The 16,366-nt window shown below is 36.6% G+C and overlaps 1 protein-coding gene across 2 annotated transcripts in view; it reads left to right on the forward strand.

The window, feature by feature from the left end:
- Positions 1-16,366, forward strand: part of MDGA2 (MAM domain containing glycosylphosphatidylinositol anchor 2) — a gene marked incomplete at both ends in the record, with an annotated part of 831,925 nt that overhangs the window by 506,041 nt on the left and 309,518 nt on the right. For both annotated transcript variants that reach the window (XM_082842707.1, XM_082842708.1), the window contains one exon: positions 13,248-13,444. In XM_082842707.1, coding sequence (XP_082698833.1) covers positions 13,248-13,444 — 197 coding nt within the window. The remainder of the gene's footprint in view (positions 1-13,247; positions 13,445-16,366) is intronic.

Raw genomic sequence — 16,366 nt, forward strand, 5'->3', positions numbered from 1 at the left:
ATTCTCCAGGGTAGATCATATCTTGGGTCACAAATCAGCCCTGGTAAACTTAAGAAAATTGAAATCATATCAAGTATCTTTTCCGACCACAACACTATGAGAGTAGATATCAATTACAAGAAAAAAATCTGTAAAAAATACAAATACATGGAGACTAAACAATACACTACTTAATAACCAAGAGATCACTGAAGAAATCAAAGGGAAATCAAAAAACACCTAGAAACAAATGACAATGAAAAAACGACAACCCAAAACCTATGGGATATAGCAAAAGCAGTTCTAAGAGGGAAGTTTATAGCAATACAATCCTACCTCAAGAAACAAGAAACATCTCAAACAACCTAACCTAACACCTAAAGCAATTAGAGAACGAAGAATAAAAAAACCCTAAATTTAGCAGAAGGAAAGAAATCATGAAGATCAGATCAGAAATAAATGAAAAAGAAATGAAGGAAATGGGAGCAAAGATGAATAAAACAAAGAGCTGTTCCTTGAGAAGATAAATAAAATTGATAAACCATTAGCCTGACTCATCAAGAAAAAAAGGGAGAAGAATCAAATCAATAGAATTAGAAATGAAAAAGGAGAAGTAACAACTGACACTGCAGAAATACAAAGGATCATGAGAGATTACTACAAGTAACTATAATCAAATAAAATGGGCAACCTGGAAGAAATTGACACATTATTAGAAAACCACAACCTTCCCAGACTGAACAAGGAAGAAATAGAAAATATAAACAGACCAATCACAAGCACTGAAATTGAGACTGTGATTAAAAATCTTCCAACAAACAAAAGCCCAGGACCAGATGGCTTCACAGGCGAATTCTATGAAACATTTAGAGAAGAGCTAACAACTGTCCTTCTCAAACTCTTCCGAAATATAGCAGAGGGTGGAACACTCCCAAACTCATTCTATGAGGCCACCATCACCCTGATACCAAAACCAGACAAAGATGTCACAAAGAAAGAAAACTACAGGCCAATATCACTGATGAACTTAGATGCAAAAATCCTCAACAAAATACTAGCAAGCAGAATCCAACAGCACATTAAAAGTATCATACACCATGATCAAGTGGGGTTTATACCAGGAATGCAAGGATTCTTCAATACAGGAAAATAAATCTATGTGATACACCATATTAAAAAACTGAAGGTTAAAAAGCATATGATTATCTCAATAGATGCAGAAAAAGCTTTTGACAAAATCCAACACTGCTTTATGATAAAAACCCTCCAGAAAGTAGGCATAGAGAGCACTTTCCTCAACATAATAAAGGCCGTATATGACAAACCCACAGCCAACATTGTCCTTAATGGTGAAAAACTGAAACCATTTCCACCTAGGAACAAGACAAGGTTGCCCACTATCCCCACTGTTATTCAACATTGTTTTGGAAATTTTAGCCACAGCAATCAGAGAAGAAAAAGAAATAAAAGGAATCCAAATCGGAATAGAAGAAGTAAAGCTGTGACTGTTTGCAGATGACATGATACTATATATAGGGAATTCTAAAGACACTACCAGAAAAGTACTAGAGCTAATCAATGAATTTGGTAAAGTAGCAGGATACAAAATTAATGCACAGAAATCTCTTGCATTCCTATACACTAATGACGAACAATTGGAAAGAGAAATTAATGAAACACTCCCATTTACCATTGCAATAAAAAGAATAAAATATCTAGGAATAAACCTACCTAAGGAGACAAAAGACCTGTATACAGAAAATTATAAGACACTGATGAAAGAAATTAAAGATGATACCAACAGATGGAGAGATATACCATGTTCTTGGATTGGAAGAATCAACATTGTGAAAAATGACTGTACTACCCAAAGCAATCTACAGATTCAGTGCAATCCCTATCAGACTACTAATGGCTTTTTTCACAGAACTAGAGCAAACAATTTCACAATTTGTATGGAAACTCAAAAGACCCCGAATAGCCAAAGCAATCTTGAGAAAGAAAAGCAGAGCTGGAGGAATTATGCTCCCTGACTTCAGACTCTGCTACAAAGCTACAGTAATGAAGACAGTATGGTACTGGCACAAAAACAGAAATATATATCAATGGAACAGGATAGAAAGCCCAGAGATAAACCTACACAAACATAGTCACCTTCTCATTGATAAAGGAGGCAAGAATATACAATGGAGAAAAGGCAGCCTCTTCAATAAGTGGTGCTGGGAAAACTGCACAGCTACATGTAGGAGAATGAAATTAGAACACTCCCTAACACCATACACAAAAATAAACTCAAAATAGAATAAAGACCTAAATGTAAGACCAGACACTATAAAAGTCTTAGAAGAAAACATAGGCAGAACACTCTATGACATAAATCACAGTAAGATCCTTTTTGACCCACCTCCTAGAGAAATGGAAATAAAAACAAAAATAAACAAATGGGACCTAATGAAACTTAAAAGCTTTTGTACAGCAAAGGAAACCATAAACAAGATGAGAAGACAACCCTCAAAATGGGAGAAAATATGTGCAAATGAAGCAACTGACGAAGGATTAACCTCCAAAATTTACAAGAAGCTCATGCAGCTCAATATCAGAAAAACAAATGACCCAGTCCAAAAATGGACAGAAGACCTAAATAGACATTTTTCCAACAAGATATACAGATAGCCAACAAATACATTAAAGAATGTTCAACATCACTAATCATTAGAGAAATGCAAATCAAAACTACAATGAGGTATCACCTCACACCAGTCAGAATGGCCATCATCAAAAAATCTCCAAACAGTAAATGCTGGAGAGGGTGTGGAGAAAAGTGAACCCTCTTGCACTGTTGGTGGGAATGTATATTAATACAGCCACTGTGGAGAACAGAATGGAGCTTCCTTACAAAACTAAAAATATGGCTTCCCTGGTGGCACTGTGGTTGAGTCCACCTGCTGATGCAGGGGACACGGGTTCATGCCCCGGTTTGGAAAGATCCCTCATGCCACGGAGTGGCTAGGCCTGTGAGCCATGGCCACTGAGTCTGCGCATCCAGAGCTTGTGCTCCACAATGGGAGAGGCCACAACAGTGAGAGGCCTGCGTACTGCAAAAAACAAAACAAAACAAAACAAAAAACTAAAATTAGAACTACCATACAACCCAGTAATCCCACTACTGGGTGTATACCCTGAGAAAACCATAATTCAAAAAAGTCATTCATTTACCACAATGTACATTGCAGCTCTCTCTACAATAGCCAGGACATGGAAGCAACCTAGGTGTCCATCGACAGGTGAATGGATAAACAAGATGTGGCACATATATACAATGGAATATTACTCAGCCATAAAAAGAAACAAAATTGAGTTATTTGTAGTGAGGTGGATGGACCTGGAGTCTGTCATACAGAGTGAAGTAAGTCAGAAAGAGAAAAACAAATACTGTATGCTAACTCGTATATCTGGAATCTAAAAAAAAAAAAAAAAAGTTATGAAGAACCTAGGGGCAGGACAGGAATAAAGACGCAGATGTAGAGAATGGACTTGAGGACACGGGGAGGGCGAAGGGTAAGCTGGGACAAAGTGAGAGAGTGGCATGGACATATATACTACCAAATGTAAAATAGATAGCCAGTGGGAAGCAGCCACATAGCACAGGGATATCATCTCGGTGCTTTGTGACCACCTAGAGGGGTGGGATGTGGAGGGTGGGAGGCAGATGCAAGAGGGAGCAGATATGGGGATATATGTATATATATAGCTGATTCACTTTGTTATAAAGCAGAAATTAACACACCATTGTAAAGCAATTGTACTTCCATAAAGATGTTAAAAAAAATTGGCTAGTTCAAGCATCTGCTATTCTCCTAGAGCTTCCTATTATTTTTTTTCCTTATAAACTCCTTGGTCTTCCCTATTTGGATTTAAATATGTATCTCTCAAGTTAGAGGAAAAGAAAACAGTGAAAACAAAGCAAGACCCCTATGATCACATGTTGTCCTCCAGCTACTTCCCTAACTCTTTCTTGTCAGAACTAAGTCTCTTGAAAGGATTATATCCATTCATTATTCCGTGTTTTCATCTTTTACCTCTTAAGGTGCAGAAAAATGACTACTTGTTCCATGACTTCACTGGCACAGCTCTGATGAAGCTCACCAGTAACATATTTCTTGCCAAATGTAAAGTCCTTTTCCAGTTCTGTTTTTACCTTGATTTCTTTTCACCATTTATTCTGCTCTCCAACCCCTCCAAGGGCGTGGAATTACTTTTAAAATTCATTTTGTTTCCCACTAATTTGTTTTGTCTCCACTTCTCTCATCACTTTTCCCTCAGTCTTTTTCAGGTATTTCCCTTCTTTTTTGCCTCCACTTGATGTTGACCAGGGCTCTCTCCTTGGTCCTTTCCTCTTTTCATTCTGCCCTCCTCTTGAGTGGTTTCATTCCCTCAGAGAATACTCATGTCTCCTGATCCACATCTGTAGCCCAGACTTCTCATTTCTGGCTCCAGCTTATAAATATTGTAGTTAAGAGAGCAACAGGTGCTTGACATTGAGCATGGTCCAAATAAAAATAACTCCTTTCCCTTTCACATTTTCCTTCACCCACTCCCATGGCCAGGTATAGGTCTCACGCTACATTTCCTATTTCAGTTAGTGCATTGTCTACCTGACTGCCAAACCAGGTCCTTCCTAAACTCCCACCTTTTCCTCAGCCCTATATCTAATCAGTTACCCAGTTCAGTTCATGTAAGTTTCTAGGGTTAAGAAAGGTAGCTTACATCATTTTATATATATAAATGACTTTAATTTGTCAGTTTATGGCATATTTAATCAGCCAAAGAAAAAGTTTACAGAAAATTATTTCAGTTAGAAAGGGGTAGGTAGCTATTGCTATGGGGAAAAAATGAATTTTCCTTAGTCTTATTATTGTAGTATGTATAGATAACCTTGTTGAAAATTGCCATTGAACATATTAGTTACAGATTAATCTTCCTTTATATTAATTTATTATATCATTATTGACTACTTTTGCCCTTTATGTCAGGTTCTAGGAATACAACAAGCCTAAGGTATAGATCTTATCCACATAGGGGTATATTTTATAGAAAATCATTTTAGTTTCGTTATTTAAAAATATATAAAGCAGATATTCAGGTATCAAATAATATATTCAATGATTTACATTATCGTATAAATAGGAGTTTTGGCCTCCATTAAATTATAAAAATCAGTCTCTGTTTCAAATAACATTTTGCATTTGCCAGTGAATATCATCTCTAGGTGTTTGAATTTTACATACTTAGCCTATAAAACTGAAAGAAATTTATTTTGTAAGAAGAAATAAATGCAGATAAAATGTCAGCAATAACATAAAATATCCCAGTGTTGTTTTGTAATAGTATCTAAGCCACTTAGTGTGAAAATTGATGATTCAATAAATATAGGAAATTATCTTATGGTCCCTGAACTGTAAATAAAGACTGAAGAAAATTAGAAATGAACTTCAAAGCCCTCAGATGGAACAGCATAGCAAGTATTCTGTCTGTATCCTGGGAGTTTTGGAAGATGTTGACTCTCAAGTGAATCCCTCTCATGAAATTACCTTCAGCTGGAAGGAGCCGCCTAACCCAAGTTCAAGCCTCCTCCTCACCAGGCCTAATCTAGTGACTGATCATTGTCTTTCGTAGGACAACTCTGAAAGACGATCTCCACTCTAGATCTCCTTCTAAATCACATGGAGACTTTGTAGTGATGCATTACAGTTTAATTCCCCTCACTACCTAATCCTGCCTCCTTTTTTCTTTTTTTTTTGTCTGCACACCATCACAAGAATTGATCCTGCGAGCACTCCCCAGTAAATTTCCTGAATGCATCTCTTCATGAGAGAATCATATTTTCAAGGAAACATTCTAGATGGTCTGAGGAAGTAGAGTCTAAAATAGAATGTTAGATCACCCATCAGTGCACTAACTGGCTGACAATGAGGACCCCATTGCTGGGGGTAGGTGGACTATGGATAGTCCTTGAATGCTATAGTGGTAAAATTGTTAAAACCTTCACAGATGGTGAACAAGGATAGGTACCAATGGGAGGTAACACTCTGTGAATTCAATATCTCAGGCTTTTGAGGAATTCAGTGGAAAGTAATAATTATAAGAACAATGGAATCAGTTTCTGCTGAGTGCTATTTATACAGTGTAGAGAAAGAATAAAAGACTGAGTGTGATTAATCATGAGTTTAAGGTGATGTGTGAGGATAAGAAAGCCTCTGTAGCAGAATATAAAGAAAGTCTTATCTTCTTTAGCCAGAGGTTATAAAAGCTGATAATAAGGCTTAGAATTTATTTAAAAGTATAGCAGAGTTCCAGAGACTCTTGACTCCTCAGTCCCAGCGTATCAGCCAAGCCAAGATCTGAACCCCAGCTAGGAACAAGTAGAACCCTGACTTGGGGAGGTGGGGTATATCTGGGTTTGTGATCTTAAAAACCTTGAAAACCTATATATTCCTAAACCTTCTGGGCTTACAGAAGTGGACCGTTTCTTCCAATTAGGGGCTATCACTTCTATCTTTCTTAAATATGATGCAGAATCTTCTTCCTTTTGTGGTAGTACATACTCCTCTTAAGATATACCCTCACCTCCATTCCTTGCCACCAGATTAGTATATAGGGTCAATAGATGACATGATTTGACCGTAGAAATGCTTTGTCTCTAAGGGAGGAAATATCCTATGCTATGCTTCAAATGAGCTGCAGACCCTAGCCAATATTTATGGGTAGGAGTCAGGAGAGTATGTAGGGAGTAGGATCCTGAGGCTGCTGGACCAAGTGGGATTGACAATAAGATTGAGTAAGATTGGAGATGGAGAATAAGATCAAATGGAGATAAAGAATAAGAGTTTAGGGGCTTCCCTGGAGGCGCAGTGGTTGAGAGTCCGCCTGCCGATGCAGGGGACACGGGTTCGTGCCCTGGTCTGGGAAGATCTCACGTGCCGCGGAGCGGCTAGGCCCGTCAGCCATGGCCGCTGGGCCTGCGCGTCCAGAGCCTGTGCTTTGCAATGGGAGAGGCCACGGCAGTGAGAGGCCCGCGTACCGCAAAAAAAAAAAAAAAAAGAATAAGAGTTTATTGATATGGGAGCATTCTCCCATGATGTACGATCCAGACCCTGGCCAGGATAGCAGGACATAGTTGCTGCTGTTAGGGTGGTTCTCAGAAGCTTGAGGAAAGCAGTGGTCCCCATAAAAATAAGTATACATGCCACAACTGCTGTGCAGATAGTAGAAAAAGGGATCAAAAGTCTCAGATATGTAAGCATGCTAGTGAATTTACCAGTTAGAGCCACAGAAGTCATCAACTCAGTATATTCTGTGTAAAGGCTTAGAAGACACCACATTTATTAAAGCAATAGAAATATGCTGACGACTGAGATACAGGCATTGTTGATTCTCAGAGGTGACTGTTCTCTGTAGGCAGATGTTCATAGCAGGAGATGCTATTGCAGAATTGGTCTTCCTGATAACGATGGGATGGTAGGATCTCAAAGTAATAGAGGCTAGGTGGCAGTACGTAGTTGTCACAAGCAAGATGGACACAGCTCTCTTAATGAGCAGCTAGTTCAAATGTATCCAGTGCTCTAGACTCACAGAGAGCTATGGAGATGTTTAATAGAACACAGCATCCCTTGAGGCAAAATAAAAGGACAGTCAACAAGTGTATTGCCCCATATACACAATTAAAGAAATCATGGCATAGATGATCTTATTTGCAAAGCAGAAATAGAGACACAGACATAGAGAACAAACGTATGGACATGAAGGGGCGAAAGGGAGTGGGGTGGGATGAACTGGGAGATTGGGACTGACATATATACACTATTGATACTATGTATAAAATAGATAACTAATGAGAACCTACTGTATAGCTTAGGGAACTCTACTCAATGCTCTGTGGTGACCTAAATGGGAAGGAAATCCAAAAAAAGAGGGGATATATGTATACGTACAGCTGATTCACTTTGCGGTACAGTAGAAACTAACACAACACTGTAAAGCAACTACAATAAAAATTAATTAATTAAAAAAAAAAGAAGTCAGATGGATGATCAGGAGGCTGAATATGGTCATATAATAAAAAGTCAGGACTCCTTGTTAAATTGTTGAACCTGGTAATTTTCAGACCGCGTGACCTGAAGTGCCAATCATGCATTGGGTTTTGTCATATCTACCAACACTCTGTCATAAAATAGGGCAGACCTATCAGGAGTCCATCATAAGATGGAAGTGGTACATCTAAGTGGTACATCTAAGTGGTACATCTAAGTGGTACATGAGGCATGACCAGGGCCAAAGCACCTAAGTAAAATGTACAAGCAAGTGCCCAGACCCCTACGGCATCTATCAGTGTTTTACCAGTGTCTCTATCTGAGTTCATACTTGGCCACATAGAGGGTCTCTTTTGAGCTAATGGTGGAGAAAAAAGGCTAAGCTGCTTTAATAATGAGTCAGCCCAGTACATGTATGCAAGCCCAAAATTGGACTGCTGCTTCACTAAAACCCCACTCTGTGATGTTCTTGATAGACAGGAATAAGGGGAAAATCTTCCCAGTGAACAGAACTTCGACTTGGGTGGTGTACCTGGCCAACTACTTTGTGTGGAAAGGGGAGATCTGTTCAAGTATTTGGATGGACCTATGGGCGTGGCATGAAGTGTGATAATATTTGTATTGCATGTTAATGAGCACCAATAAGTATCTACCACAGAAGCAGCACAAAACACAATATAGACAGAGTAATGCAGACAGTTGATATCAACCAACTTCTGTCACTGACCACCCATAGCTGGGATAACAGGCTCGTGAAAAGAATAGCTATAATGGTAGGGATAGAGGCTATGCATAAGTTTGAAATATGGGTTATATTCATGAAGGTTGGTCTGTGTACTGCCACTACTGAATATCTAACCTGGCAGCAACAGACACCAACAGTTGCCTCTTTATAAAGCATTATCCTTCAAGAATACCAGCCAGTCCCTTGGTAGCAAGTTAATCATATTAGAACTTTTTTACCCTGAAAGTGACAGTGCATCATTTTGATTAAATTTGACATGTATTCTGAATATGGACTTTTCTGCTGACCTCAGCTAGCATCAGCCCTATCCAAAGGCTTTTAGAGTGTTTTATTCTTAATACATGATTCTACCTAATCACTCATGGGACCAGAGCACATTTTATAGCAGTGAAGATACAGCAGTGGGAGCATTGCCATGGTAATCTCTAGTCATATCATATTCTATACCACCTAAAAAAATTAACTTACTAGAGTGATAGAATGGCCTTTGGAGGAGGCAGCTGAGTCTTGGAGAGATAATATCCAGTAAGGAGGGAGTGCCATCTTCTGTGATGCAGATACATCCTAAATCAATGACCATTATTATATGATGCTTTTGTTCTTTTCTTTCCTTCTTTCTTTTCCTTTTTCTTTCTTCTTTTTTTCTTTTCTTTTCTTTTTTTTGGAGAATACATAGGTTCAAGAATCAATTAGAGACCCTACTTCCTACCAGCACATTCAGTGATCCACTTGGAGAATCTGTGTTTCCCTCCCCACAACTCAGGTCTCTCTGCCAGTTTAGAAGTTCTAGTTCTCAGAAAGGGAAAAGCTTTTATTAAGTGACACAGCAAGAGTCCCATTAATCTTCAAGACATGGTTGCTACTCTGTTACCTTAGGCTTCCTGTGTCAGAAAATAGCAGAAAAGAGGAGTCACCATCCTAGCAGGAGTAACTGGCCCATATAGTCAGCTTGAAGGTAGGATTGTTGTTACATAGTGAGGCAGCAAGAATATATTCCATACCCAGTTGATCCACTGAGTCATTTCTTGCTATTCTGTTGTCCAGTTTTGGTGGTAAACAGACAAATGCATCAGTAATAGCTTGAGAAGAGCACAGTTACCAGGGGCTCAAAATCCTCAGTGACAAAGATCTGGTAGCCTCACTAGGTAAGCTACTTATACCAAAAGATGTACTAGCCCAGGATGAGAGCAATCTAGAATGGTAATAGTAGAAGGAGATGATAACTATCATCCCACCACAGTTTCTTTTGAAAGATTTCCTAGGAAAGGTGATTACCCAAAATCCTGGAATAGCTTTTCTGAGATAGAGTGAATTTTCATACCTCACAGGTGGATCTGAGTGGATGCTGTAATACACCCCCAGATCCCTTCTTCAGGGCTGAAGCACTTATTCCTCCAGCCACTGAAACTTTTAGCAGCTGATGGCTATCAGCTAATTCCTTCTCTAGAAATTGCCGTATGCCAAAGAGAGCTGCCCCTCCCAAGGTCAAGGCTCCTGGTGGGGAGCAGCACACTTGCCAGGACTGGTTGATGGGAGAGAGGGTTGTAGTATAAAGGCTTAGCTTCCTTGTCTTAAGGCAGTACAGCTCTGAGGGGACCTCAGGACTCCAAAACTTCTCTAGGCCTCAGTTGCAATTGCGCTGTAGTTCAGCTGTCCTCCTTAACAAATCTATTTCCTTCACTCCCCCACGAGTCTTGAAGGTACTTTCCAATACACTTCCTGCACACATCTGTCTTACAGCCTCTTTTCCGAGAAACCTGACCTAAGGCATATATTCAGTAATGTATAGAGTATATATTAAACATATCTTTTAAATGATATATTTCTATATATCACTTAAACTGTATATCATGTATGTATATATGTATGTGTACATACACACACAAACATATAATCTCACTTAAAATATATTTTTTAACCATGCCATTATTTGACTTGTCTAAAAGAAGTCTTGTTTTTGGCTTTTTTGTTTCACTTTTAAATGTGTTTTTAATCTTTTAAAATAGTAATAAAAAGGCAGAAATATTTTATGCTGTACAGAAAGGTAACCACTAATGGCATATTTGTTTTTAAGTGTGAAAAAAAATAATTTGGGAGTTTTATGAAATGGAAATTCCAAAACATGGGTGAGTCTAACAGATAATTCTGCCAATACAATGTTCAGTAAGCCATTGTCACAGGATTAGATCCTCAGAAGGCCAGTGACCCGAAACTCATCTAAGTCAGGGAAGAGCTTGTATAAAGGATTGTTTGGGTTTGGTCTATTCCTGACTGCGCCTATCAACACCACCACCTAACATGAAAAGAGCTAGGGATACATCAATAAATGGGTTTGAAAAATATCATATTAATAACTATTTGGAACCCAAAGAATGTCACCATTGTTACAATGTTTCCCATCCAAATCTGTTTTCTTCTGAAAGTTTCTGGCTTGAGAATTTTGTTTTTACAATATAACACAGCTCATATTTCTAAAAAGGAAACTGTGACTAAAAGAAATTATGTTTTGAACAAGAGAAAATAAGTTGTTTACAACTGACTCAGAGTACCTTTTTTTCAAGCCACTAAGATGGAGTTCAGCTAATCAATCTCCTGTAGGATTTGATTTATATGTAAAAGCCTAATCATCAAATAAGAGACTATTTGATGGATTTTAAAGACCTTTAAACATTTCATGGTAATAATGCTGGTATCCCTAAGTACTCCAACTTATTAAAACCAGGTATATATCCCTGCACAGCTAATAGAATGAATTTAAACTGAAAGTTCCTACAACTTTACCAAAAAAGCAGCAGTTGTTCTATAAATTGTCACTACTAAAATTAGAGGCCATTGAGATAGCTGTGAAAAGATTCTAATGTTGGGGGAAAAAAAGAAAACTCAGAATGTTGCAAAGCTAGACATCTAAGTAGGACTGTCAAGCAATTCACATTGGAAAAAAGCTTTTTTAAAACTGGGGAAATTTGGGATTCTGTTCTTTACTTTGATTCCTTAGGGAAGCTATTACTTCACTAATTTAGTTGCCTTTTTATTATTTTAACACATCTTTATAAAATATTGATATGTATTTTTTTATTGAGGTATAATTGACATATAACAGTATATTAGTTTTAGGTATACAACATAATGATTCAATACTTGTATACATTGCAAAATGATCGCCATAATAACTCTAGTTGCCATCAGTCACCATACAAACTTACAAATTTGTTTTTCTTGTAATAAGAACTTTTAAGATTTACTCTTTTAGAAAGTTTCAAATACACAAAACAGTTGTTTTAAAGCAAATACCCTCCTTAATTTCTTTTTCTCTTAAGAGAAGAACCTGGGATATGGTATATAGGGGTTGGCAATCTATGGCAGACAGTGTATGGCCCATGAGCCAAATCTGGCTGGGGCACCTGCATTTGTAAATAAAGTTTAATTGGAACTCAGCAACCCTCATCTTTCATTCACTTACCTATTGTCTTTGGATGCTTTCACACTACAATGGTAGAGTTGAGTAGTTGAGACAAAGACTGTGTGAACCACAAAGCCCAAGATATTCATGAATTGTTTCTTTCCAGAAAATGTTTGTTAAACCCTGTAGTAAATATTCCTTCTTTAGAATGTATGTAAAATGGCAAAAATTTAGTTCCAATATTCAATAATAGAAATATTAATGCCTTTTAATAGTACCTTCTGTTAGCACTTTTTAACTAGCAAATATGATCTGGGATATAAAGTATGAGATGAAAGAAAAATTTAACCCAGTACAAGATCATATTTTCTTACTACAAAGATTATAATAATTTGTAAACGTAAGTTATTTTAAAAATACATGTTATAAATAATTGGAAAAAGAAGTATGTTAAAGTTAAGAGCTAGTTGAGCTACTTGATTTTTTTTTTCTATGACTGGTTCTTCATTTTGGCTAACCTCTTAAGTTTTCTGATCTGTCTCATGGACCTCTGTTTTATGTGGCTGTTGATGATGTGTTGGAAATATGTAGTCATTTGTACTATTTCAGCAAATAGAGATCTTAAGAAGTAACTATTATTTGGCTTTACCTTCTATCACTGGAAATTTCTCTGCAAATGAGTTCAATAAACTCAATGAAAAAGAGTCTAGTTAAAAATAATACATTCAGGGGGTTCCCTGGTGGCGCAGTGGTTGAGAGTCCACCTGCCGATGCAGGGGACACGGGTTCGTGCCCCGGTCCGGGAAGATCCCACATGCCGCGGAGCGGCTGGGCCCGTGAGCCATGGCTGCTGAGCCTGCGCATCCGGAGCCTGTGCTCCGCAACGGGAGAGGCCACAACAGTGAGAGGCCCGCGTACCGCAAAAAATAAAAAAATAATACATTCAATTAGGAAAATTCATCTTTGGTTAGGTTTTATATGTATAGTACTTTAAAACCCATGTAACTCATAACACTGTTTTTATGTTTTATAGATTTGGATGATCCAGTAGTAACTGTTCATCAAAGTATAGGTGAAGCTAAAGAACAGTTTTACTATGAGAGAACAGTGTTCCTCCGGTGTGTTGCCAATTCCAATCCACCTGTTCGGTACAGCTGGAGACGTGGCCAGGAGGTGTTACTACAAGGATCTGATAAAGGAGTTGAGATTTATGAACCCTTCTTTACCCAGGTAGGAACTGAGGTATAGTATTTCCACCCCACTCTGCTGGATACCTTTCTAATTCAGGCAGCATGCAATACTATATCAATTTGAAAAGATAATTCCTCCCAGTCTGACCTTTGAAAAAATAACATGTGCTTGAAAGATCAGAGGACTCAAATAATGAAGAACAATTTATTTTTCATGTGGTAGTTAAATTGATAATGTTAACTCTTGAAAACAATTTAATGTATCCTAACATATTTCTTTGTCTATAGGTTTGCCTAGGTTTCACTCTAAAGAACGTAATTATACATTTGCTGCCTGCTTTGTTTTTTTGTGGGAAATATTTCTTAAAGAAGAGATTTTGATTTCCCCATTTGCAATGGTAAATACATTTTAAAAGAATGAAGAAATCTACTTGAAATTTATTTGGTTTTGGTTTTAGGGGAAAAGTCTGTCTAATTTTCCTTGTTCAGTTTTGACTTAAGTATAGAACCGTAATTATGTAAAAGCTAAAATATCTGAGTCATTAAAAACGTATTTAATAAAAAGAAAATTTGAATTAATTTTATATAGAGTGAATGTAATATGGAACATTCTTCTGTAATGTATTTTTTTAATTTTATTGAAGTATAGTTAATGAATTAATAATTCTTGAGGAGGACATTGAAGTTGTAGGAATATTTAAATACTGTTATTATAAAGATTTTTTGATGACCAGAAAGGAACACAAACCTAACTAACAAAGAAAAAGTTTTAAATAAAAAAATGTACTTGGAAAAATTTTCAAAATAATTGTGACCATGAATTTTTTTAAAAAAATTATATGGGTAATAAGGTAAACAGGAATTTGACTACATTGTTAAAGTTTGGAACATCATATATCCATAACTAGGGAAGTATATAACCAAATTTAAAATGTTGTAAATATTCTACTTCAGAATGTTAAAGCTTATTAAAAGTTTCACATCTCAACTCTCTAATAATATAAGATTATCCTGAGTTTGTAAATTTCCCAGCATCCCATATTTTGTCATTAAATACGGCATTAAATAAATATGGCAATTCATTCTTTAATTTTTACTGAAATCCATTTTTTTTTATTTAGCAAAATAAAAAATTTGTCAACAGTACTTAGTTGCTTGGATGTCTCTAACGTTTAGAAATCCAAATAAATGATCACCTATCATTTATTTGATTCTTTTATTGTCAATTTCTTTTAAAGTATAGACATTGTTAAAAGTTAGAAAACATAATTTACTGTTTCACATGATGTTTACCATACCAAGGCAGTTCTAGACACATATTCACTAGGTACATAATCACTGTAGGCAGTTTCTTACCTGCAGAAGGGTCTTATCACTTAGAAATGAGCACATGGCCCTTGTCCAAATTGGGGAAAAACTTCTATACTTTCAAAATAATGAAGAATTTGTTTTAAAGTTATTAAATAAGCACAATCAAATTTTTCATTCATTTTGAATTTGTTGCCGTTTCTGTGTTAGCAACTCTTAAAAAATCTGTCTTACAAGAACTCTAAACTAGTAGCTATTGATTCTACCTTTTAAAGGTAACTTTTATTTTCTCTTCCTTCTTTTTCTTCCCCCATTCTTTTGTGAGAAAAACAACTTTTTAATTTGAACATTTCAATACTGATACTTCCTTTGTTATGAATATTAGCTTATACTATGCTGCATAACACACACTTTTTCTTTTGCTATACTCAAAACTCTGCTGCTTGTACCCTCTGAATTAATTCTCCTAAAAAGTATTTAAGAAACAAACTTTTTTTGAAATTCTGTGCTCTGGATTCACCTGCTGTAGCTGATAATTGCCAATAACATGTAGTTATAGCTCCTATTTAAAAATGTCTTTCCTGCCTTTGGTTACTTGATTATGTTGTTTATCTTTCCTTCTGAAATGGCTATGTATTTGGGTTTTTTTTTGTTTTTTTTTGTTTTCTATATTTATTTATTTATTTTTAACTTTTTATTTTATACTGGAATATAGTTGATTAACAATGTTGTGATAGTTTCAGGTGTGCAAGAAAGTGATTCAGTTATACATATACATGTATCTATTCTTTTTCAAAATCTTTTCCCATTTAGGTTGTTACATAAGATTGAGCAGAGTTCCCATACAGTAGGTCCTTGTTGCTTGTCCGGTTTAAATATAGCAGTGTCTACATGTCAATCCCACACTCCCTAATGGTTATATATTTATATCTGTCCTAAAAATTATGTAGAAACAATACTTCAAAACTTTTATGTTATATATGTACTTAATTTGTTAACATTAAACATATTTTGTAGGCTGGATTGATAAAACTCTCAAACAGCAGCACATGGAAAGTTTAGTTCTTATAACCACAGAGAATGTTGGATTTCTCACAGACAAAATGTTGTCAGTGGTTTTTCTTCATACCACGTGTGTTGACATACTGAACATGGGCCTGATATACGCAAGTCCAACCATATCACATGACTTCTATTATCTCTCCATGGAATATAGCAATAGGTTCCTAACTGGCTGTCATGTTTTATTACAGAAACCTCTAATCATCTGAGTGATCATTTTAAAATGTAAATATTTTTCCTGCTTTAATCTCTCCAGTGGCTTCCCAATGTTTACAATAGATCCAAATACGTTTCGTGACCTACAAGGCCATGTTTGACCTTGCTCTGTCTTGTTCTCTCTTACCTTCTGTACCTTATTCACTGTTCTGGTCACACCTGCCCTAGACATGTCTAGGGTGTGAATGTTCTCGATTCCTCCAAGTAGAATGTTATTTACCAGATAATATGGCAGGGATCTACTTAACACCAAGCACTCATCACCTGAGAAAGGCTTTCCCTGACAGATCTATCTGAGGTAACATCTTTTCCCTTCCACAGTTACTCTTTTCTAATACCCAGTTTTTTTTTGTTGTTATTTGTTTGTTTTTATTTT

Source organism: Leucopleurus acutus (genome assembly GCF_964270905.1).
Source record: "Leucopleurus acutus genome assembly, chromosome: 1".
In the NCBI taxonomy this organism is placed as follows: domain Eukaryota; kingdom Metazoa; phylum Chordata; class Mammalia; order Artiodactyla; family Delphinidae; genus Leucopleurus; species Leucopleurus acutus.